We start from the raw sequence: 22,963 nt of genomic DNA on the forward strand, positions 1-22,963 counted from the left end.
TTTGGAGTTTTTGCCCTTTGTTCATTTTTTTTTATACTTTCCTGTGTCCAGAACCTTCTCGGGGAGCATCACCCGGTTCAACCGGTTCTTGTTTTCTCCATGTGTCACTAAGTTTACTATGTCAAAATGATGTTCGGAAATAATTCATCAGCATAACAGCCATGCTTGCATTAAAACTAGACACTTTAGTATATGATGCCATGTAAAAATAACTTACTTCACTGATGGCCTGGTAGTTTCATTATCAAAACATTACTATCAAATGACATCTCACTAGCACTTGAAAAGCATAATGAAATCAGATTATTTACATAAAAACAGCGGAGTAACATATTACTGATTGATCAGAGGAGACATATACATGTATGTAGGCTCGTGCTTTAAATGCATCTGCATGTTGTTGCAAGTGCATCAACCCACTTGTAGTTATTGGCTACACTTTGTTGAATTTTGCTGTAATTTGTAAGTTTTGATAATAGATATCTAATTATGTTTTATTGTTGTGTTGCAGGAGTTACTTTCCCTGATTCCAACAAGCCAGGGTTTAGGCCTCACATGGTTTGATCTAAAAACATACGGAGCTGGGTGGTGGATCCAAAATATCAATGTGTTAAAGAGAACTACAGAAAAATTGGCAAAAGATGCTTTCCAAAAGAACAAGGATCCCATGGACGCTGCTTTGTTCTACCTAGCCATGAAAAAGAAAAATGTCCTCTGGGGACTGTTTAGGTAAGTTATTTTTTCAGTGAAAGTCGTGACATTTTTTTACACACAGTTCTGTTTAATCAATATATGCAAAAAAATGAACTACCAACAGTATATGCCCTTGTCAGACTGCATGGATTCACAGGCTGGCCTGGCTCTTAACTGATGGCTTGGCTTATCAGTTTGGTTCCAGTATATTTAGGGCTGAAAAAAATGCATCTTCAGTGGTTGTTAAAGCAGCACATTTCTAAATAAACAGATTTTAAAAATTTCCTAATTAAAGGCAAAATTACACCTTAAAAACTGCTGAAGGTCTTCAAATTATGACAAGTGATTTCTCATATTACCTTCTATTCTTTGGTATCAGTAAATACAGAAAAAATGTATAAAAATTTCTACTTTAATTTTAATGATACTATTGTTAAGTTTTATTTAATCATTAAACACGAAAATTTAATCATTCTCCATACTATATCAGAGACCTTTGTAATATTTTATTAATAAAGTTTTTTACTTTATAATTTGTTTAACAAAATTTTCAAATTATTTTTTAGGTCTATAGATAACAAAAGAATGTCTGAGTTTTTCCGTAATGACTTTACTCAGGACCGATGGCGAAAAGCAGCGTTAAAGAATGCCTTTGATCTTCTTGGGAAGCAAAGGTTTGAGCATGCAGCTGGCTTCTTTCTGCTGGGCGGATCCTTAAATGATGCTGTAGAGGTAATGTGAAAGGTTTTGAGCAACAGTTAATTCGTCAGTGAAATATCAAAATATATAATTTCACTGTAGCAGAACAACTAGTATATTTGAGTGCAGAGTGGTATAGAGGTTGGGATTTATCATAAATGAATGAACATTTCAGCACATGTGAAAATACATGATCTTGTATTCACTCCCTGAGATATATTTTGATATTTCATTGTGAAATATATCTTGACATAGAAGTGAACCACAACAAATATCTTCTTATCAAGACATAGAAAATTACAGGTTTTTGATATTTCAAATTTTTAATAAAAATCTAAATCTATCTTAAGTTATTCTATATACATACAGGTAATTCTGGATAAGCTGCATGACCTCCAACTTGCCATTGTCGTCTGCAGACTCTACGACGGAGAAGATATGATGAGTGAAACTGTCAAAAAGATTTTATGTACCAATATCCTTGGCAAAGAAGATGTCTCCCAAACAAACCATGTCAAAATGCACCCGGACCCATTCCTTAGAAGCATGACATACTGGTTGTTTAAGGACTATAGGTAAAATTTCCATGTATTGTTGCAACAATTGACTTTGTGCTGTCAGGTCTAAAAATAGTAACATTTGGGGTGAAAAAATTAAAAAAACTATAACCTTTTGGTTTGTTTCAGTTTGGACATTTTCTTTAAAATGTCGATAAATTCAAATGACAAATCTGTGTTAATGCACTCGAAAAATCACTATTTTGCATTGTTTTTTTTCCATCAAAACTGATTTCAAAGTGCTGCAACTTCTAAATGCAATGAGATAGAGTAAAAGGCTTTTCAGCGTTAGTTACACGTCACCTTAAGATCGACAGGAGGCCATTCACATGTCCAAAATTTTCTTCTTTTTTTTAACAACATTTCTCAAACGAAAAACAGTGTTTGGGGCTTAAAAAGGGGGGGGGGGTGGACAAAAAGCCGTCAAAACACGTCAATATAAGGGAAAAGGTTAATGCACTCAATGACTCATTTACTTTACTGACCATAACTGTATGGATTTTTTTGTTGTTGTAAATCTGGTCTAGTGTTGCCAATTTGGTGCACTCCAAATGTTTTTATGTTAGAAGTCATTAACAGTAGTTTCATTTGGTTCAATTTCTCATTGCACTCCAAATGTTTTTATGTTTGGTATAGAAACTTTAAAAGTGCATGAAATATTGTAAGAATAAATCCTAGTGTGATGTTAATGTTTGAAGATGACAGTGATGATTTTCATGTAAACATGTACGCTATGTGTTTTACATCATGTGGAATAAAATACAATAATATCTTCAATACCAATAAAATATTTTATGCATCTTTCTGTTGTTTATTTTTCTCAATTAATTACCTGGAAACAATTGTGTTGTAAATGGTAGTTTGCTATGAATGTTGTTTGGTCAAAGATTTAAGATTTGAAATTTCTATTGTATTATAGGAATGCCTTGCAGACTTTGTTACAAAATGAATCTGGGAAAGCTTTAAACGGCTCTACAGACTCGGAATCATTTTCCATCTCCAATGTGTTCAATTTCTACAATTATCTACGCACCCATCCACTCTTAATTCGTCATAAAATAGCCACGGCAGCACCAGTTCTGAAGAATAAATGTGTAATTAGTGGTTTTACAAAGCAGCAGACTATGGTCGGAAGTCCCGAAGATGATGTTGCAACAGTTGTTGACAGGGTTACGCCCATGGAACGAAGACTGTTCTTTGCAACCGCCCACTCACATTACAAAAATGGAAATCCAATTTTAGCGCTTGAAGTTCTTTCAAAATTGCCAGTTATAATACTGTCAGATGATGACTATGAGCTTGATACGCAAGTTTCAAAAAGTGAAAGCGATTTGTGCATAAACACTGGAAATCTGTCGGATGTTAGTGATTCTTCTCTAAAAAATGACGGAGACCGAGAAAAGGTGAAAAATGAGGACACTCCTGACTGGAGTAAACCGGTGTCAGCAGCACAAACAGCCGACACTTTTGATTGGAGTCAACCAACGTCAAGTAAATTAGATGCAACAGCTAATGCTCTTGATTGGAGTCAACCTGTCTCAAGATTTGGAGATGATGATGAGCTTAAATTAGATTTTGGCTTGTCGGACAGTGAAGAAAGCGAATCTGATGACGGCAATGACAAACTTAATGACAATAAACAAGATACTGATACTATTCCAAGTATTGTTGTTGGAGATATTAATGAGAATGCTGAAACTCCAAGTACATTGAAAGGTCCAATCGAGCGTAAAAGCAGGCAGCAAGAAATGGACATATTCGCACAGCAGTATAAGTTTATAGCTTGTTTGAAGGTAATGATGGAAGAAATGCAGACACTAGCAACAGGCTTTGAGGTGGACGGTGGTCAGTTGAGATACCAGGTATATTAATAGTTATGTGTAGATATATTTAATCCTTTCCCCTCTAAATATCTTTAAATGACTTGTGTGTCCATCATTTTGAACATAACCATTGATTATTTTTAGGGAAAATTTCAAAATTTGTAAAGACTAATAGCAAACAGTGCTGACTATGGTTAAACAGCACAGATGTGCTGACTTACCTTGGTATGGATAGAGTCTGGGTTAAATGAAGCTCTATTTTGAAACAAGTTCTTGCCAAAAATCTTTACCACTTTAAGTCCATTTCCTAGATGTAACTTGTAAACAGTTATTTGGTCATTAAGATTAGCATTGTTACAATCAGGACATAAAATTTCTTATTTACATTTTTGTCATACATTTTTTGATATATTTGAATGTTATCTTTTGCTATTGGTAAATTATTGAAACATTGCCTGTTTTATATTTTTACTTACTGTATACATAATATGTTCTCAGGGGCAATGCTCAAAGTGTGGAATGCTCAACAGTTTAATCATGACATCTGAAATCTGATGAGTTTTTCTTTGATTTTTGAACTTTCGGATGGACATAACTGTTTATGATTTAATCATGGTGAATTTAAAACATTTCTAAGGTACATGTATTATATTTGACGTGTTTTAGGTATATATTTGGCTAGAAAGGGAAGTAGAGGCATTACGTCTGCTGTGTAACTATGGTAGTGAAGACGATTTTACTGAAGATGAACGCACTATCATAAGTGAAGGTAAACTTTGTACTTGATTTACTGACAACTCAGACGTTGAAATGAAAAAGTTATGTTATGAGATGGTCTGTGAAAAAAACTTTACAAACGATTGTTAAAATGTGAAATGAGTTGTATGATTGTGTCATTGATAATTATTTTCAGGTTGCTTTGAGAGTGATGATTTGAGGAATGAGTCTCCACAACCATTTGTCAGGAAAGGATCAACTCGTTCTGAAACATCCTTAAGCAAACCAACATTACACGAAGTCTTGATAGCCGAAAAGATGGATTTAGATGCTAAAATGGAAAGAATGGGCCAGCGAAAACAGTGGCTGCGACAGAACTCGCAGTTGTTGCGAACATTGGTGGCATACTGTGTACTTCAAGGAGCTGCTGGTGGAGGGATTGCATCAGTTCAGATGGAACTGTTGTTATTGTTGCAAGAACTCCAGCAGGAGAAGCCGCAGCAACAGTTGTTGTCTCCGCTGCCGTTCCCAACCACGTTACCCTTACTCTCGGCTGCAATAGCAAGTTCAAAGACTGTAACGGCAGATCCTATACAGCACATACAGTGCTTGTCACAAGATTTGTTACACTCTGTGATAGAGTTCACATCACCCCCGGGTCTCGGTAGTCCATTACACACTGTGTTAGTGATGAGGAATTTAAGTGTAGCACTTGCTTCGTGTGTGTACCAATGTTTATGTGACAGTGACAGCTTTGTTGTGTCTCTAAATGAAAATATGGATGTAGGATTTGAAGGATTTTACAATGGGTAAGTATTCAAAGTTTACCAGATCAGAGTATGTTTGTTTTAAAATAATCAGATTAAGGTCATCATAATTGTTACTGATTTAAATGTTAAAATTTAAAAGTTCCCTGGAAAGGTGCCAGCAATATGTAACCCTTATAGTGCATAATATATTACAGTGATACAGTATGACCTCTTTACAGTATAGCGCCTGATCAGACTGCATTAATTTTCAATCTGGCCTGGCTCTATACTGGTGACAGTGATGGCTAGTTAATTTTCAGTCCCAGCAGGTTATGGGTTTAACATTAACAATTTATTTTCCAGTGCCAATTTTGTCTGTGATGCTAGTCATTTAATGTCTGGAGTGAGAAAAATGAGATACAAGTCTATTACTTCAGCAGATGATGTTGTCAATACTCCACCACCTAAATGGCCAGGTAAGATTTGTTATGTTAAACTATCATATACCATCTTCTAGTCTACATTCTATTCCAGAAATAGAAAATGTGGAGAATGAATCAACAGGTTATGGCAGTACAGGAGTAACATGTTACAGTTTGTATTTAGGACAGTGTTTTGATAAATATAATAACATTATTTCTTTAATATCTGATCTCTTTGATGTGCAACTTAAACTGTCATATAAACTCATTAGCAAGGTTGAATTTTGTCAGTCGGTGTAGAGGTTTTTTGAGCACACCTGATTTACAATTGGTTTACTAAATTTCTTTGAAAAAAAAATATATATCCACACCACTTTTATTAATGTGATTTAGTAGAGGGAATCTCTGTATTTCTGTCTCCTTCTTAGCCTCAAGCAATTAATTAACAGGTACCTATATTAGAAATAACATGGCAGACAATTATATTAACTTTCAACCTGCAACCAGTGCAAACCAAGAAAAGCTGTGACATCCATGCCATCTGATCATGACTTCATTGTTAGTTATTCATTCCATGCATGTTTTGATATTTTCTTAAAATGGTTTGATATTTTCTTAAAAACTGGTTTTGCCCAGATTGAAAAATGGAAAAGTCCATTTAGGATATTTAGAAGGTAAAGAGTTAACTAATTCTTATGACAATATTTTAGACACGTTATAAATGGTTTTATGGATAATTTTCCTGTTTTCAGGTGTGACATCATTGCGTGTTCTATTAGCTCGCGAGAAAGATGAGGATTCTCCCAAGTTGAACATTTTGCTGACCGAATGTCTGGTTGCCGTGTATGTGAGTCTAGTGATCAATGCCCTAGCGACGTACGATTGTTTCTTGTTGTATCGTCTAACAGCGCACAAGTTTGATACACAGATGTGGTCGTCCTTGTTCGGGGGCGGAGTTAAGACTATGATCAAACTAGGCAGTACATCACCTAGACTTGGAAGTAAGATCTGTTATTCGTAATGATGTGTATAACTGATGTTAAATATATTTATTATGAAAATCCATACAAATTTGGTCAAGTCAAGTATTAAAGACATAAATATTTTTAGAATTGTGAGTGGAAATGAGTTATCATTGGGTATAGCTGTGCTTATTTATTCATGTAAACATGATAGACAAATATAATGATTTGGTCTCTTTAAACTGGTCATTGTGTTATATTTATCCCCCCTCCTACTGGTAAAGTTTTCAAGTCCATGTATTTTCCACCATATACATTGTATTTAACTCCACTAATCTGGAAGCGCCTCTGTTCCATATATTGAACAAATTTTATGGTGGAAATGTATTCATGTCAAGTTATAAAATACTATGATTTTTTTACTGATATGTGATGGATTTCATCTGAATTTCTTTAATAAGGTAAATTTTAATCAAACAGAAAAAACAGATGACCTGTACAACAAAAGAATTGCATTGAACCGGAAAATCATGGGCCAGCAGAGAACTGATAGTCGGAAAACGTTTAAAGAGAAGTTTGTCCCACCAGAGCTGAGTATGATAACTTACTTCATGACAAAACCTTTTGTTGACGTGAATTCTGAAACAGAGTTTGGATATAACTCGGACGATTCAATGTCATCTGAGGATGGCGTGGACAGTGATGAGGATTATGAGGAGGAATTGAACCGACCCAGAACATTGTAATATATTTATATTGTTATCTTTACAAACAAAATTATACAATTAACCCTTTAAGGTATTGGCATAAGGCAAAGAGAATCCTGAATATAAATTATTTTATATTAATTTAAAAAAATAAGACATTTCTAAGCAATCCACAAAAACTAACTTCCACTGAAGAGTATTTAAGATTGTTCCCCTTTAATGTTAACAAGGTTGTAAGAGTATGCTCCCTTTATACTGCCAGCACATGTATTAAAACATGAACATAAAGTTATAATTTATACACTTTAAACTCAGGGTATTGATTAGAGGTCCAGTGATAATGGGCTGGATCAGTAATCAAGGGGTCAAATGTTAAATTCGGTGCTCCACTTCTGTCAATACTGATAGTCTTTAACATAAGAACTAAAAAAAAAGCCTGTGCTCATCCGTGCTGTCAAACTCCGCGCACCGGTTATGCTACGGCCAGTAACCACTGCCTTCACACAAATCATGTGATGATGGTCTTATCACATGATTGTGTAAAAATGGCGTTATACGCCAATGAAATCGTTGAAAAAATATTTTTCTGTAATAAACAGCTACATAAAAACTTGAACTCTGGTCTCAAATATGTTGATATTATTGAAAAAAATTGATTTTTGTAAAGCGTAGAGTCGAAATTAATAATAACTTGAATGATTTCTCTTTCGAGAGTTGTCATTGTTTTGTAAATAAACGGTGCGGTATTTAAATTATTTTCATAATATTTATGTTTCAAAAATTATTTTTTATTAAGTGTTTTATGTTAAAAATAAAAAAAATTGAAACATCCAAGCCATTATCTGGATTAAATGTAAGTCGTACATATCTGTCAGGACACATGGTACTGTAGTGAGGACAATTTAGGCAATTTTGATATCCCCTTGTATGGACCTAAAATACAAGTTAAAAATAATTGGAAATTAACAAACTAGCTCTTCAGAAATCTAGCTTTAAAGTTGTAAAAATTGTATGGAAAAATGTTTAAAAAGGTGACGAGTACATGTTTTGTTTGTATATTTCAGAAATCTTCCCAATGTACAACAGCATTCAGATCCGAGTTCTTATGCCTGGTGTATTATTAGATATACAGCTGTTAAATTGATACTGCATAATTTGTCTTCATTCCTGCCACAGATTGGCATAGAACTGCAAGGTAAGACTTAGTCTGACACATGCATGCACACATTTAAAGTCTAAATTAAGAACAATTATTTACTTTTTTCATTTGAGCAATTTTATTGCAAGTGACTCGGCTGGGTAAGGTTCCGTACGTCAAATTACACACCCCTTATGACTATGGGTTTGAATCCCAACAAGAATTTACAAAACGTTAAACCTACCAATGTAATATGAGATGTTGGTACAGTGTAACTTCCGAAAACCGAACACCCATGGAACCTGTCAAAAAGTTCGGATTTCAGAGGTTTCCGGAATTCAGAGGTTTATGATAATAGCCACTTAATATCACTAAATGTCAAGGAAGATGTGGCCATTACTGTAATATCATATATAATAGTCTTTTAATCAAGATAAAGATGTGAATGAAAAGAATACATTTTTATCTTACACCTGCAAATGCTTTTGAATTTCTTTTTTATCTTACACCTGCAAATGCTTTTGAATTTCTATCAGTTTGTAGAAATGTTGTTAATTGCATAAACTTACATATCGTCCGATGCTAGTTAATTAATTATTACATCAAATGCAATAAAATCCCTAAAGACGTTTGATGCATACATTACCGCGGTAAATTACTTTGATTAACCGCATCACTTCAAACATACCATTTCACAGTTTGTGATTTTAACGCGTGTCAAATTACACGATCACCGCTAATTAGTAAACAATCGATAGGGAGATTAAATCTTCCTGCAGGGTAAACATTCTCGATTTACAATGTATTTCACACCTTTGGATATTTCCGGTTTTCGGAGGTAAAATTGCATTGATTTGACTCAAATTTTACGAAAATATCGTCCGGAATTCAGAATTTAGAAGTTCCGGAATTCAGAAGTATTATATTAATTGAAAATAGAAGGGAAAAAATCGGGACCGAAAAAATTGTTCGGTTTTTAGAAGTTTCCGGATTTCAGAAGTTCCGGAATTCGGAAGTTACACTGTACTACTACTTACATGTATTTGGGAAGTGAATGACTACATAAGATAAACAGACATCTCAAAACTTACATAAAATAAATTAAGTCTTATATAGATTATTTTATTTTCGTATCTGTTTCTTCTCATTTTCTTGGAGAAAATAAATCACTGCCAGTAGGAAGCTACATCTCTGATAGTATCTAGGTTTACTGTTGTTTATGACTTTATGTTTATCATGACAGAGTTACCCGTGTGTTCACCGCTCCTTCATGCATTATTGCGGACATTAGAGCAATGGCAGGAAGTGTTGCTAGGGAAACTGGAGTTGTTTGCCGCGGCTCCAGATAACTTTATTCCTGGTTTAGAACTTGAGGTTATTCCAGGAGTCCCGAAAACAAAATATAAAGCACTGCTGAACAAAAAAAATAGTCCTTTTATGTAAGTACATATAATATTATATGCAGTGATAATTTTTTGTACAAGATTGACTATGCAGGAATATTTTTTCTGTTTTTAAAGATATTTTGTAAAGTCAAGTTGCTATGGCAACAGAAAGAAAATCTTTAAAGGGTATAAAGCTATATCTAACTTACAAAAAATTTATAGTAAAATTATTATGGTTTTACAACCTTGAGTCAATTTTAAGTTGTAATATCTAACCTGTATGAATATTGTAAGAATAAAATGTTTCACATGATATTATGATGCTATTTTTAGTTGGGTTTTAACCATTTAACAATTATTTTCTTCAGTAATTAATAAAAAAAATCATCTTTAAATTATTTATGGTTCTTGACTGAGAAGTCTGTTTAAAATATTAAGCATGTCAAAGGCTAATTAGTGTATTGTTTGTGGTATAGTGAAAGTCCGGCAACTCTACCAATAAAGAGGCTGTGGTTTCATCTGTTACGGGAGGACAAACTACGTGATATATTTGTACGATATGTGTTCAAGAAACAGAAACTGCTGGATCAGAGTGAAAGAGAGGTTTGTATTATCTTGTCAATTTGTTTATCTACATAATTACAAGACATCACGTATTAGTGGTCTTGAACATTGTGTTTATATAGTTTTTTTATGTCAGTTCATAACATAAATAGTGTTCATCTGACATCCCAGATTTTTTGTAGTCTGACAAAACAGTAAAATGTGGGGGCATCCTTGTTCTAGAGATACATTTTTAGAGTGTTTTTTCCCCATATATTTAATGCAGTTTATTGTAGAGTCTTGTCACTGAAATTTTTCTTATTTTTCAGGACTCTTCGATAGATGGTTTGGACTCGCCAAAAATTCCCGAGCCGTTTAAAATTATTCATAAGGAACAAGATATCATTACAGCATTTGCAATTAACCAGGTAACTATAATATCTCACTACAGTTTACAATTTTTCTGTTCTTGTTCTAGTACTGTCAAACCTTTTATGAGAGTCTTACTGCCACATAAAGGCTTAAATATTAAAGGCTTTATATTCAGGATTCTATTTGACAATTTACAACTGACTTACAACTTAATGTCTGGAAATAAATTCATGTTAGATAAAAAGATTTTCACAGGGAATTTTTTCAAGTTTTACAAATGGGGAATTTACTAAAAGTTTTTACTGTAATTTTAAAAGTGAAGCATAACCATCTAAAATTGACTCAGTGCAGATGCTGCTTGGTCATTTCACACAGGTTTGAGTGTATTGATTAATTTAGTCAATTTTAGGCCAGAATATATATATTGTTAGGTTCAGACAGAAAAAAATGGGCATTTGATTTCAAACTTGTACTTTGGTGATTTTAGACATACACAGTAACTGTTTTGAAAATCTAATTTAGATATACACAGTCTGACCGTTTAAAATTTAATTAGGCAGAAACATTGATTAAACTAATTTAAGCAGATACAATTATGAAAATGAATCAAGTTTAGACAGATATGTTATATTTTTTAAAATTTGAAATTTAAACAGACAGAGTTGACTCAAAGTTTTGTCAACTTGTTTTAAAAAGACATAATGAGAAGAGATTTGTGAATGATGGAAAAACATGTATATATTCTGGCTAAAATTTGACATTCATGTATACTTTTGAATTGAAACTAAGAGCTGTTTGTTCTGTCAGTAATGAATTCCTTTTAACTAACAAGAAGCTCGTTTACTGCTTTAGACTTCCTGTTCATGTAAAATTGATTAAAGGGACTGCACTGAGGTTTTTTTATATAACAGGACTGGAAATATCTTTTGATATTAATAATTCATTTGATCTAGGTCTAGACCAATAACATGTGTAAAAATTTCAGATCTTTCGCTCACTTCTTTTCTTTCGAAATAATTATTCTAATTTTGAAAAAAATTACTCAAAATTGAAAAGCGTTTCAATGCTTTTCACTCAAATCCAGCTAAGAATAGTCGAATAATATGAGTTTCAATTAATTTCTGAGTATATTTCTTAATTATCTTTTGCATAACTTCTTGTTATAATGCTCCTGTTGATCTATGTAAGAAATTGAAATTTTATGTATTAGGATTTTGGACCTCATTGTGTTTCTTTGTATGGGGGGAATCATTTGTTCATTTGTATAAACACATTTGCATTTGTACTTGTATATTGTATTTTCTTCACAATATTCCTATTTACATAATAAATATTTCTTTAGATTGAAAATCTGCCTAATATACAGGTTAGTTTGTATGGAAAAAGGATGATACATATAATTATGTAATTAAACCATTAAACAATTGTGTAACCAAGATATACATTGCTATTATAAACAAAAGTTTAGTAGGCTACCATAAGATGTACATGACTTTGTGTATTCTTGTATTTATAATACTGCACATTTGTAACAACAATTTTCATGTATGAATAAGATTCCATATTTAGCTCCACTTTTCAAAGAAACTTGAAATACTTGTATAGTACTATAAAAGGCAGGTAAGTCTGCCATGCACTTTTGCAGAATTATTCCCTCTTTTCTGCTTTGCTTTTATCAGGTACTGAGGAAATGGGAGCATGCCGACAGGTCTTGTTACATTATAAAAAGCATCTGTGCAGTATTATGAATTTCTTATAAAGAATTTTGTCATGACAAGTTGTATGGCCATGTCTGTGTAAATGATTGTTTTCTATATAGCTATAAAACCCTCAACTTGAGGCTTAGGTTATATAAATTTTCAACCATTTATAGCCGGCTATATAAATTGTCAAAAATCTTTATATCTTATAACGTAATAGTTTCTGGTGCTAACTATAACTCTAATCTATGTAAACTTGACTATTTTAGGTTCATATCTGTAAAATATTTATACTGGTGCTTATAACAAATTTTTCTGTGTACCATCTGACTTAAACATTGTTTAACCCTTACCTTTCTGGAACCGAAAGTAATTACCCTTGCCACCAGTTTAGAGCCAGGCCAGCTTGCACATCCACGCAGTCAGTCTCACCCAAGGCTGACAAACTTTGAACTTTCTTTGGGACAATCTCCAAAATTGATAATGGACAGTTCCAAAAACTGAAGCTAGTTCATTAAAGAAATTGGGCAGGTGAAGGGTTAAACATTGTTTTACTAGAACATTAAATGATATAAAATTCATAATTTCTTATAATAGTGTGTGTTTGGGGTATGTTGTTGAATTTATGAATTTTGGTGATATTTTGAAGGGAAAAAAAAAAGATATTTAGATACTTTAAGCATGCGAAGAGAAAAGTAAATGTATTCAAATTACTGGAGGAAATTTTTCTTACTTTCAAATTAATCATATGCTATTATATGTCATTAACAGTTTCTGGATATTTTTAATTTTTACAAATTAACAAAATTTTACTTCTGTGAAATATTTTTTTCATAATAACTAACATGATATAATAATTTTTCAAGGTGATAGTTTTTAATGAGGTGAGTTTTTTTTATGTCTCTAATATTTTCCATGGAAAACCATACAAGGCCTTAGGTTATAAAAAACAGAGATTGAAGACCAGTCTGGGCATTCTTTCAGCTGATTGGCTGTTTCCAAATTCAAAATCATCCAATAAGAATACTGTGTTTATAGACTGGTTTTCAAGCTGAAGTTTTATTACCATTCAAGTCATGTATTGGATATGCATGGGTTTATGTATACTATAGTCTCATGTTTCAGACATGTTTCTCTTATAATCTTTAAGATTTCCTGTCATCCACTACTAAATTTGAATATTTTTTTCGCAATATCTGGGACATGATATAATGGGACAAGCAACTGCAGTGTAGCACTGTGTGTTATCTTTTTGTCCAATCAGGCACATGCCCTGTCATTTTGTCTGGTTCATGGTTGTGAAAGGTTATTCTTTGTCTGTTGTAAACAGAGCACATGTAATAATAGAAATCTAAGCCAACAAGATTTCAGCAGTTTGTTGTTTTTAAATGGTCTTTAATAGCATTTGTTACACATGTATGATTTAAAATTTAAGCTTTTAAAATAATAAGCTGTCTGTTGGACACCAGCATAAGACCACACTTGTTTGTCCTGTTTTATTATGTGAAAAATAAACATTTTAAATAAACCATGTATCAGGGAATTAGAATTGAATTTTACTTTGTCAAGCAATCTCTGAAATAAGATAAAATCATGAGAAATTCTTTAAAAAAAAATTCAAAATATGTAGGTCACTTTTGCTATACCTAATTCTTATTTGTCACTTAGATTTATTATTCTGCCAGTAAACATGGAAAATTGTGACTGGTGTTGGATGGCATGAAATCTTAACAATGCTAACAACTTTGCTTGAGAATGTAACACTTGAGGTCAAGGACATAAATCAATGATTGGGTACCAGTCTGGAGATGGAGCTCTACCATTGGTCTGTTTTCAATTTTGAACAGACCAATGGGATACCAGAATTAGAGGCTGATTTCAGACTGGTATTCAATCTCAAGTTTTATTGCCTTGTTACTTGTTTTCCTTATTAGAGAAGACATCAGAATGGGTTTTCTCTGCAAAAATAAATGTTTTGTTTGCAATGATTACTTGTGATATTTTAGAAGAGAAACGCTGAACACCTGTTAAATTGTAAATTTAAATTGTTGTTTTTTCATTGTAATGTAAAGTGTAAACTCTTGCTCTTCGCTTTAACATATTTTGCTTCTTTAACATTTTGTCAGAATTATCAATTTATTATAACTCTGTGGGCACTGATAGCAGACAATTATGTCAAATTGTGCCAGCAGTATTGAGTTGGGCCAACATGAATTTGTGACCAGTCTGACCTACCTTTATACTTTTGGCTGTTAAATTTAGATATTTTACTGAATAACCATTGATGTTAATTTGAAACTTGAATGTTTCATTTATTCAAAGAGGGACAAATCTTGTTATGAGGTAAAGTTTAGGTAACGGCAGTCCTTACTCTTGAAGTAAGAGTATTAACATTGGGTCTGTTTTTGTAGTTGCTATAGTTATTCATTTCTAGTCAGCAGGTCAAAGTTCAAGGTTAGAATATCTGACCTTTTGCACAGTCTTTGGTATTGGGAAAATTGTTTCATGTAGATTGTAGAATATACATGATATGGTATTTGAGAATTCTACATTTATTAATGACCTTGAGAACTTACATTAATGTAAGGACACGTGATTGACAAAATTGTTGTACTTACTTCTGGCTACCCCCTATTAATGCTACAGCTTTGTCCATTCATAATAACCATCAGAGATCTATATGCTTTTCATGTTGTCATTTACATTTATTGTATCATATTTTCCTACCAGTTTTAACACATTCATCATGTATTTTATTGATGTTATTAGGAAAACTTAGATGGTATAATTATGAGTGCCTAATTGTTACTCATGTGAGCAATTGTGTTCAGCTTTTGTTTATTTGTTGTCAGTGTTATCATTCAGGTTCATTTAATAAAATGATCACCAGGAAACCCACATCAAGATTGCCAATAGAGGTTAAATTAAGAATTAAAAAAAACCCACTCATCTCTTATTTAACCATCTAGCAGATTTTGATTAAACTCTGTAGAAATATGTTTTAGATGGTCCTTACAAAACTGAAAATTTGATTGGTTCTTTTGGCCAAAGAAGATGTCCATCAGAGCTGAAAGTAGACTTAAAAGTAAACTTTAAATGACATTTCTCCCAGACCCTCTGTGCATTTTTTGCTGAAACTCTGTAAGAATGAACTTCTGGTGATACTGTATAAAAGGATCTAAAAATTGATTTGTTTTATACATGGCTTGCAACACATAGTATATTACGTCTAAGAATATTGACTTAATATGATGATTTTAGTCATGACATTCTTGCCTTGTTTCATAGGTGAGAGATCAAAGACCTGAGGGGCTCTCTTGTCTTTAAATCAGTGTGAGAGGTTGATTTTTTTTTTTGTTATTTGCTTCTATGGATTCTAGAATCAAATAAATAAAATTGAACACATGAAAGAACATCAAATATCTATCATTGTTGCTTTTAGAGTTTAGGGAAGGAAAATCCAAATATGGTATATGGTAGAAATAGTCTGCATCCATGTAGTAAAAGTTGTATAACTATTTTCCCCCCATAGTTTTATATAGAAAGATACACTCATTTTCATAAAAATCCCATTATAGTTAGAATGAATCCATTTCACTTTACTGGTTTTAGTGCAGCCAGTATCACAACTAGCATGAAGTTAGCAAATAGTTTCATATATTTAGAATCAATGTCCCAATGTTTCAAAGTTAATGTATCAGTAAAGGCTTGGTGGTTGCATCATACAAAGAAGCAGTACTAGTACATGTATATTATATTTTAATTCTTAAAGATCAAAGGTTAAGGACACTTTTGATAATTATATAGTGGCAAATTGCCAAGGATTTTTGTCTCTGCAGGTAAATCCTGTAAAATAAAGTTTTTTTTGTAAGGTCAAAGGTCAATAGCATAATGAATGAAAACAGGTTAACTAACTTGGGAAAGTGGAAATGTGATTTACCAATACACATTGTGTAAGAAAATTGTTTTTGACTAGTTTGTGGTATGTGACAATTTTGATAAGAATTCAAAGAATTGGACGTACTTGAAAAATAAGTTCCAAGCTGAAAAATTTGTTGAAAAGATGGATGTAAAAATAATATTCTGAATTGTAACTAAAAATATATTCAAGACAGTCATATAACATGTTTGAAAACACTTAAAGTCTTGCATGAGTTTGTAATGAGTTTTTATTTTTTTTTATTTGGCAGTCTTCTTTTGTTTGTTTCATTTTTCAATATTTTGTCTTTTTTAATAAGAAAAAAAATGAGCCGCGTTGCAACAAAACCAACATAGTGGGTTTGGGACCAGCATGGATCCAGACCAGCCTGCACATCCGCGCAGTCTGATCAGGATCCATGCTGTTCGCTTACCAACTCTATTACAAGTGGAGAAACTGACAGTGAATAGCATGGATCCACGCTGGTCGCAAACGCACTATGTTGGTTTTGCCGTGAAGCGGCTCAAATGTATAGATTAAAATGATTTTTCTCATGAAATACAAATACATGTATCAGTTAAGTTTAAAGTTAAGTTTAAATATACCTATTTAAGCTCAATTGTGAAACAAATTTTTGATACAAAAATTATTTACTTTTTATCCCACTCCTTGAACTAACCAGTTCTTTGGTTATAAATTGTTACCTTAGTGCAGTAAAGGGTTAACTATGGTTAAATTTTATAAGGAGTTAACCCAGTACTGCACTAACTAAGGTGACACTATGAGGAAACATTATCATAACCCTAGTAGGGCTCAAACCCACAGTCTCTGACTTGAGAATGTTTTTTTTATTGCTGTGAAAATTGTTAACCTTTTTTAATGAGTACTGAATAGGAATTTGAAGCTCAGTAAGTTGTATTAAGCAAGAGGTTGAGGGTGAGCTGTTGATAGGGCAGCTTCTTTATTTTTTACTTATGGTCAACAATAGGTGTTTCCATTTTCAATGTTTCTTTATATATGAATAATTATATTCATTGTTATTTTAATGATTTGCCATATTGTAGAATATAATGATGTCTGAATATGTGTGTTGGTATATATATGTATATAAAAAACTTTACATGTGTGTCATTTAAACTACTTTTAAAACTAAATACTTTTCTTTCACTTTCTGCCTAGTTCCAGACTTTCAATTTGTTACTCTTGCCTTTAGATTGTAAAAATAGTAAATTGTAAAGTAATAGCCTCAAGGTTATAAAATTTTCTTTCTGAGTTTTGTCTCCAATCTCAGGATTTTCATTGGTCAGTGTACATTCTGTGACAGTTTCTGACCAATCAAATACCTGAGATCTGAGTTTGAGAATATTTTTTATATAACCATGATGTGATAATAATGGTTATTTTTCAGGCAAATGCAAGTTGTTTAACATTATCCACCCAGAAGGAATTGATTGAGCTGGACATTCATAACTTGTTGAATCCACCGCTATGGCTTGACGATGAAAATGAGATGGACATAGAGGCATTTAACAAGTAAAGAGACTTGGCTTTTTATACTTTGATTTAAATATGTCACCACCTAGCTTTGCTCAACTAGCTTTAAATGATAGGAAAAGTAATTAAATTGTACTTCATGCATTAACTAATGCTTTAATTGAGGTAAATCGATGTAGATGTCAATTTTTATATGTAACTGTATTATGTTTTCAGTCCGTCTCCTGTAAATCCAGCAGAGAATGTGGACTTCCTGGTGGTACAGACCCCTACAGATGCTCCCATACATGCTGGTAGCGGTTCAAACACCCCACAAACCAACCAGTCCTCCACTGCTTCAACTCCTATTGTACACCTGGCTCCAGGCCAGATTGCTCTAGCCCAGACTGGTAGAGGAACCAGTGTGGTATGTATCCAAATCATGTGTTTATCTTTTAAACTGTTGTTTTCAATTTGTGTGCAAACAATAAAATTTTGATGGTTAATTTTAGATAAAGGAAAGACATCTGACTATAAGGTTGTTACATTTGGTTACGGAACACATCAGTTATTTTAATACTTTATTTCATAGATCATTTCACTAAAGAACTTACATTCTTGTAATTAGCATTTGTCACATTTATTGATTCAGGTCTGCTAAATATTCAAGTTGTAATTATTATTCAACCAGTTTGATCTATGAAACAAAACAATACTATAAAGAATATTGTGAGAGAAAAAATGTGAAAAAATATGAAATGAAACATTGTTTAAACAATGTGAAACAATGTGAAATAGTCTTCAACAATGTCAGAACTACAATGTGAAATAAATCAATGTGAAACAACAATGTCAAACAAAAGAATGTCAAACGACAGTGTTAAACAAAAAAATTGTTAAACAAATGAATGTTGAGCAATGTGAAATAAAACAATGTGAAAGAAATATTTAATAGTGTATTAAACAAAACAGTGGCCAACAGCACAATATCATGAAAAATTGAAACAAAAAATTTACAGCATAGGAAATTAAACATTTTCTGTGAATATTGTTCATGTTGAATGCTCTCATGTCTAACTTATTGCTTTTCCACACTTTTTTCTGCTGCTTTGGAATTATGCTTGTAAAATAGGGGAAAGGTTTTCATATCCACGGAGCATCTAGTAATCCTCTACACTCCTATCTTATAGTTGATAGGAGTCGTCGTTTGGTGAAAACGGTAAAATTACATGTGAGGTGAAGATTGGGATGTTAAAAATAAAACTTGTATTTCTAAATTTAATGGATATTTCAACCTTTTAAATCAGCCCTTTATGAATCTTCTTTCTTTTTCAATAAAATGTTTGCCTTTCTGGTTTGATAATATGTACAGTTTCTTACAGTGCCTTAGTGTTCCTGGTGAACTGTGAAGATTCTAGTGTCTTAAAGTGAACATGATAGATAACAGAAATTTTCTGTTGTTAACAACACATATTTTAGTTCTAGGTTTTTTTCCTTAACAAATACCAGGTTGTCAACCAATTAAGAAAATAATTCATAGAATCTTAGTTTTTACTAACAAGCATTTATGTTCAGTGTTTATTGACGAGTTCAAAAATAGGTATTGAATCTCTTTCTAGTGACTGGTTCCTTATACTCAATTCTTAAGGATTTAACTCACTACAGTGTTGGAGCTGTACCTCTAGACGCTTGCAGAAATCTTAATCACAAAGTAGAAAATTATGGCTTTTTTTGCTGATTCTTATTTTCATTTATGATCGTTTATAAATTGGTGTGAATAGATGAATAACGCATCCTAAAGTGCATTTCCGTGGGTGAAAAGACATGATTTTAGCATTTAATCATTCAAGCAACTTGTCCAGTATATACAGCATTTAGTCCTCCAACACTTTGTGTCTCACTCAATTCTTAACTTGGTTCCTAAGACATATTTAAATTATTTATAATTCTTTGTTGACTGGTTCCTCAGACACAAGTAAAGAATGGAGTCCTTATACTCAAGTTAATATTTCTCTATATTGACTGGTTCTTGATAAGTTTGAATCTTCCCCTGGTTGATGGTTTAAACTAGTACATGTATAAGAACTTTAATCTCAATCTTTCACCTCACAACATCCCTATCATGTGTGTATATATTGTGAATGCTTCAGGTCTGTTGCTAATTCTGCTGCTGCTGCTGTTGTTCTTATTGTTGTTGTTTTATTGTAATAAATATTAGCATAGAAATTTCATACAGTTTTGTTGTTTTGTTGAGTGGTTATCACTGTAGAGAATCATTTCAGATTTCTTATAGTATGTATGTGCTTGCATTTCCCCACCAAATGAAAAAAAAATGTTGTCTGTTTTTCTTTCTGTCACTTACCGAAAAAGACTTAAAGATCTTTCAGAATACCATCATTTATTGTTCAATGTCTAAAATATTTTATATAGGTACTGTGCATGAATCACAACTCTTCATGGGTGGATTGGAAGAAAATTAATTAATTAAGCTAATGGTGCCATGAAGTGCTTATTTAAAAACTTTTTCTCATACTTATTTCTCATACTTATTTTAATGTAAAAAGTTTAATCAGATCAGGGAGTTATCAATGATGTCACTCATATTTCTGGGCACACCCGAGTTTTCCTTTGTTTATAAAGCTGGAAAAGCTTGTCAGACTTAAACAGTGACTGCATGGCTTAAAATTCAACAACAGATAAATTGAGAAGAAGAAAAAATAGCTGTTGTTTTAGGAATAGAACATGTGTCTTGTTAAATGTTTTACTTTAGTCACTGGTCTTTTGTGTATTTTTAGTTTTACTTATTTCACTGTTGTTTAATGATTTTTTAAAGGAATAAAAACCATCTTGTGTGTTTGGTAAAAAAATGATCGCATCTCCTTCAGAATTATACTTTTCTTTAGATACTGTATCTATGTGAACAGACATAATTCTTGTGTGGAAAAGATTGTATTATAATAAACTAGGCTTTAAAAGGTGAAATGGTTTCAGATAAGAAAGTAGAATTTTGGTCACTATGGTCATATGTGGTATTATTTGGACATAAGTTTAACAATATACCAGTTAGGAGAAGATAGCAAGCTGAAAAATATACATACAGTCTTGATTCAGGTATGGTCTTAACAAGCAGGTTAAAACTTAGAAGAAGAAATATGATGAAGGGATAGAATTTTAACTTTTTATATGTTTGAAAACAACGTGATTATTCAAATTTTTAGTTTATATCATTTTTACAAGATAATGATTTGATATTTACAGGTTTCAAGACGTGCTATACCTGGTGTGAGGAGAATCAGCTCTCACCCCTCGCTTCCTCATTGTAAGTACAGTTTTCTCTTAACCCCCGTCCTGCTGTCATGATGGTTATACCTGTCAAACATTTTACTTGTCTCAGAACTGTTAAAATGCTTGACCCAGGTTAGCTGAAATGATAATTTCCTAGACTTGTTCAGTAAAACACTATAAGGCATTGGCAACTTATGCAAAATCCTATCTATATTTTTTATGTGTTAAACATACAGTGGTTATGGTTATGGAATCAATGGAATCGGGAGGGGGATATTGTTTTGGAGTTGTCCGTCCTTCCATTCGTCCATCCTTCTGTACAAACCCAGAGGTACTTGTGTAACTTGGAGAACAATGGGTAACAGTACATTTCCTTTGATCCTATTCATTCCGTTTTTACTTGTGTGTCTTTTTTTAGGCCTTGTGTGACTAAAAATGGCTAAAAAGATCAAAGGAAAAGTCACATAAGTACCATTTCATAAGTATGTCCGTCCGAATTTCGTTTCCGCACTAGTTCTCTGCAACTACTGGCTGGAATTCAATGAAACTATATGGGAATCATCAATATGAAGAGGAGATGCGCATTTCGTCGGCTTGTTCCAGTCAGCCCTTTCAACTCAGTTATGGCCCCTTGATTAGTTATGCATTATGCAAATAGAGCAAAAATCGTTTCTGCGCTACTTCTCTGCAACTACAGGCTGGAATTCAACGAAACTTCATGGGAACCTTCAATACCAAGAGGAGATGCGCATATCGTCGCCTTGTTCCGGTCAGACACTTAAACTCAGAGTTATGTCCCTTGATTAGTTATGCAGTATGCATATAGGGCAAACTTTATGGAACCTTCAATACCATATCATCGCCTTGTTCCAACTACTGGCTGGAATTCAATTAAACTTTATGGGAACCATTAATACCAAGATGAGATGTGCATAATTTGTTGCCTTGTTTAGACTAAACCCTTCATTACAGAGTAATGGCCCTTGATTAGTTATGTAGTATGCATATAGTGCAATATTGCTATTTCTTTGCAACTACTGTATTGATTTCAACAAAACTTTATGGGAACCATAGATACAAAAAGGCAATTAACATCTCATTGCCATGTCCAGATATAACTATTTAACACCGACTTAATTATGGCTCTGTTATTGCCCTGAATATTTATTTTGTACAAAGAATATTACTGTTTATGCCATGATAAATATATAAATAAAGCCTTATGTCTTTAGTTGTTGTGTTAGTAATAACCAGTACTCGGCGGGTGATATAAATTCAACTAATTTGCTTGTTAAATTTGTTTCAATATCTTTGTTTCTCTATTGTTTTGATTTTCATTCCTCATTTAAAAGGTGAAAGATTGAAATTACCTACACAAACCTGTCAAAAAAAACAAAAACAACTGATATATAATAAAACTGAAGGCAACATTTTGTTTTGTTCAGATCTGACAGGAAGTTCTGATGGCTCTGTAAGACTGTGGGAGTGGGGTCATTCCCAGCCACTGGCCATGTTAAGATCACCTGGGAACTTCCCCAAGGTCACTAAAGTCCTCTTCAACTCACATGGGAATAAGGTAAGAGTTCCTGTCACAGTGATTTGTTTAGTTATATTTATTTTAGAAAGGTTATTTAAATCACTCATTTAGTACAATAGAGAGAGAGCATCAGATAAGTAATCCAGGGGTCACTGGTGTGATCCTTGCTCTCAGATATTTAGTCTATAAGTTCAACTATTGAAGAAAGTGCGAGATTTATATTTCTTAAATTGGTGTTCATATCAGGGTTGACTTGTACTGCCTCCCTTGGCCACTGAACAC

At 32.8% G+C, this 22,963-nt stretch overlaps 1 protein-coding gene across 10 annotated transcripts in view; it reads left to right on the forward strand.

Annotated features, from left to right (window-relative positions):
- Positions 1 to 22,963, forward strand: part of LOC132718196 (dmX-like protein 2) — a 76,236-nt gene that overhangs the window by 49,211 nt on the left and 4,062 nt on the right. For 5 of the 10 annotated variants that reach the window (XM_060701831.1, XM_060701836.1, XM_060701834.1 and 2 more), the window contains 19 exons: positions 512 to 729; positions 1,260 to 1,425; positions 1,762 to 1,967; positions 2,869 to 3,811; positions 4,439 to 4,541; positions 4,686 to 5,298; positions 5,602 to 5,714; positions 6,413 to 6,661; positions 7,103 to 7,364; positions 8,394 to 8,524; positions 9,711 to 9,906; positions 10,329 to 10,455; positions 10,725 to 10,823; positions 12,110 to 12,133; positions 13,334 to 13,351; positions 17,795 to 17,919; positions 18,097 to 18,286; positions 21,118 to 21,178; positions 22,590 to 22,720. In XM_060701831.1, coding sequence (XP_060557814.1) covers positions 512 to 729; positions 1,260 to 1,425; positions 1,762 to 1,967; positions 2,869 to 3,811; positions 4,439 to 4,541; positions 4,686 to 5,298; positions 5,602 to 5,714; positions 6,413 to 6,661; positions 7,103 to 7,364; positions 8,394 to 8,524; positions 9,711 to 9,906; positions 10,329 to 10,455; positions 10,725 to 10,823; positions 12,110 to 12,133; positions 13,334 to 13,351; positions 17,795 to 17,919; positions 18,097 to 18,286; positions 21,118 to 21,178; positions 22,590 to 22,720 — 3,975 coding nt within the window. Of the gene's footprint in view, positions 1 to 511; positions 730 to 1,259; positions 1,426 to 1,761; positions 1,968 to 2,868; positions 3,812 to 4,438; positions 4,542 to 4,685; positions 5,299 to 5,601; positions 5,715 to 6,412; positions 6,662 to 7,102; positions 7,365 to 8,393; positions 8,525 to 9,710; positions 9,907 to 10,328; positions 10,456 to 10,724; positions 10,824 to 12,109; positions 12,134 to 13,333; positions 13,352 to 17,794; positions 17,920 to 18,096; positions 18,287 to 18,991; positions 19,252 to 21,117; positions 21,179 to 22,589; positions 22,721 to 22,963 lie in introns of those variants that run through there. The other 5 variants (XM_060701832.1, XM_060701833.1, XM_060701839.1 and 2 more) reach the window with 5 other exon arrangements.

Source organism: Ruditapes philippinarum, unplaced genomic scaffold, assembly GCF_026571515.1.
Source record: "Ruditapes philippinarum isolate M1 unplaced genomic scaffold, ASM2657151v2 ctg143_1_1_1_1, whole genome shotgun sequence".
NCBI classification, from domain to species: domain Eukaryota; kingdom Metazoa; phylum Mollusca; class Bivalvia; order Venerida; family Veneridae; genus Ruditapes; species Ruditapes philippinarum.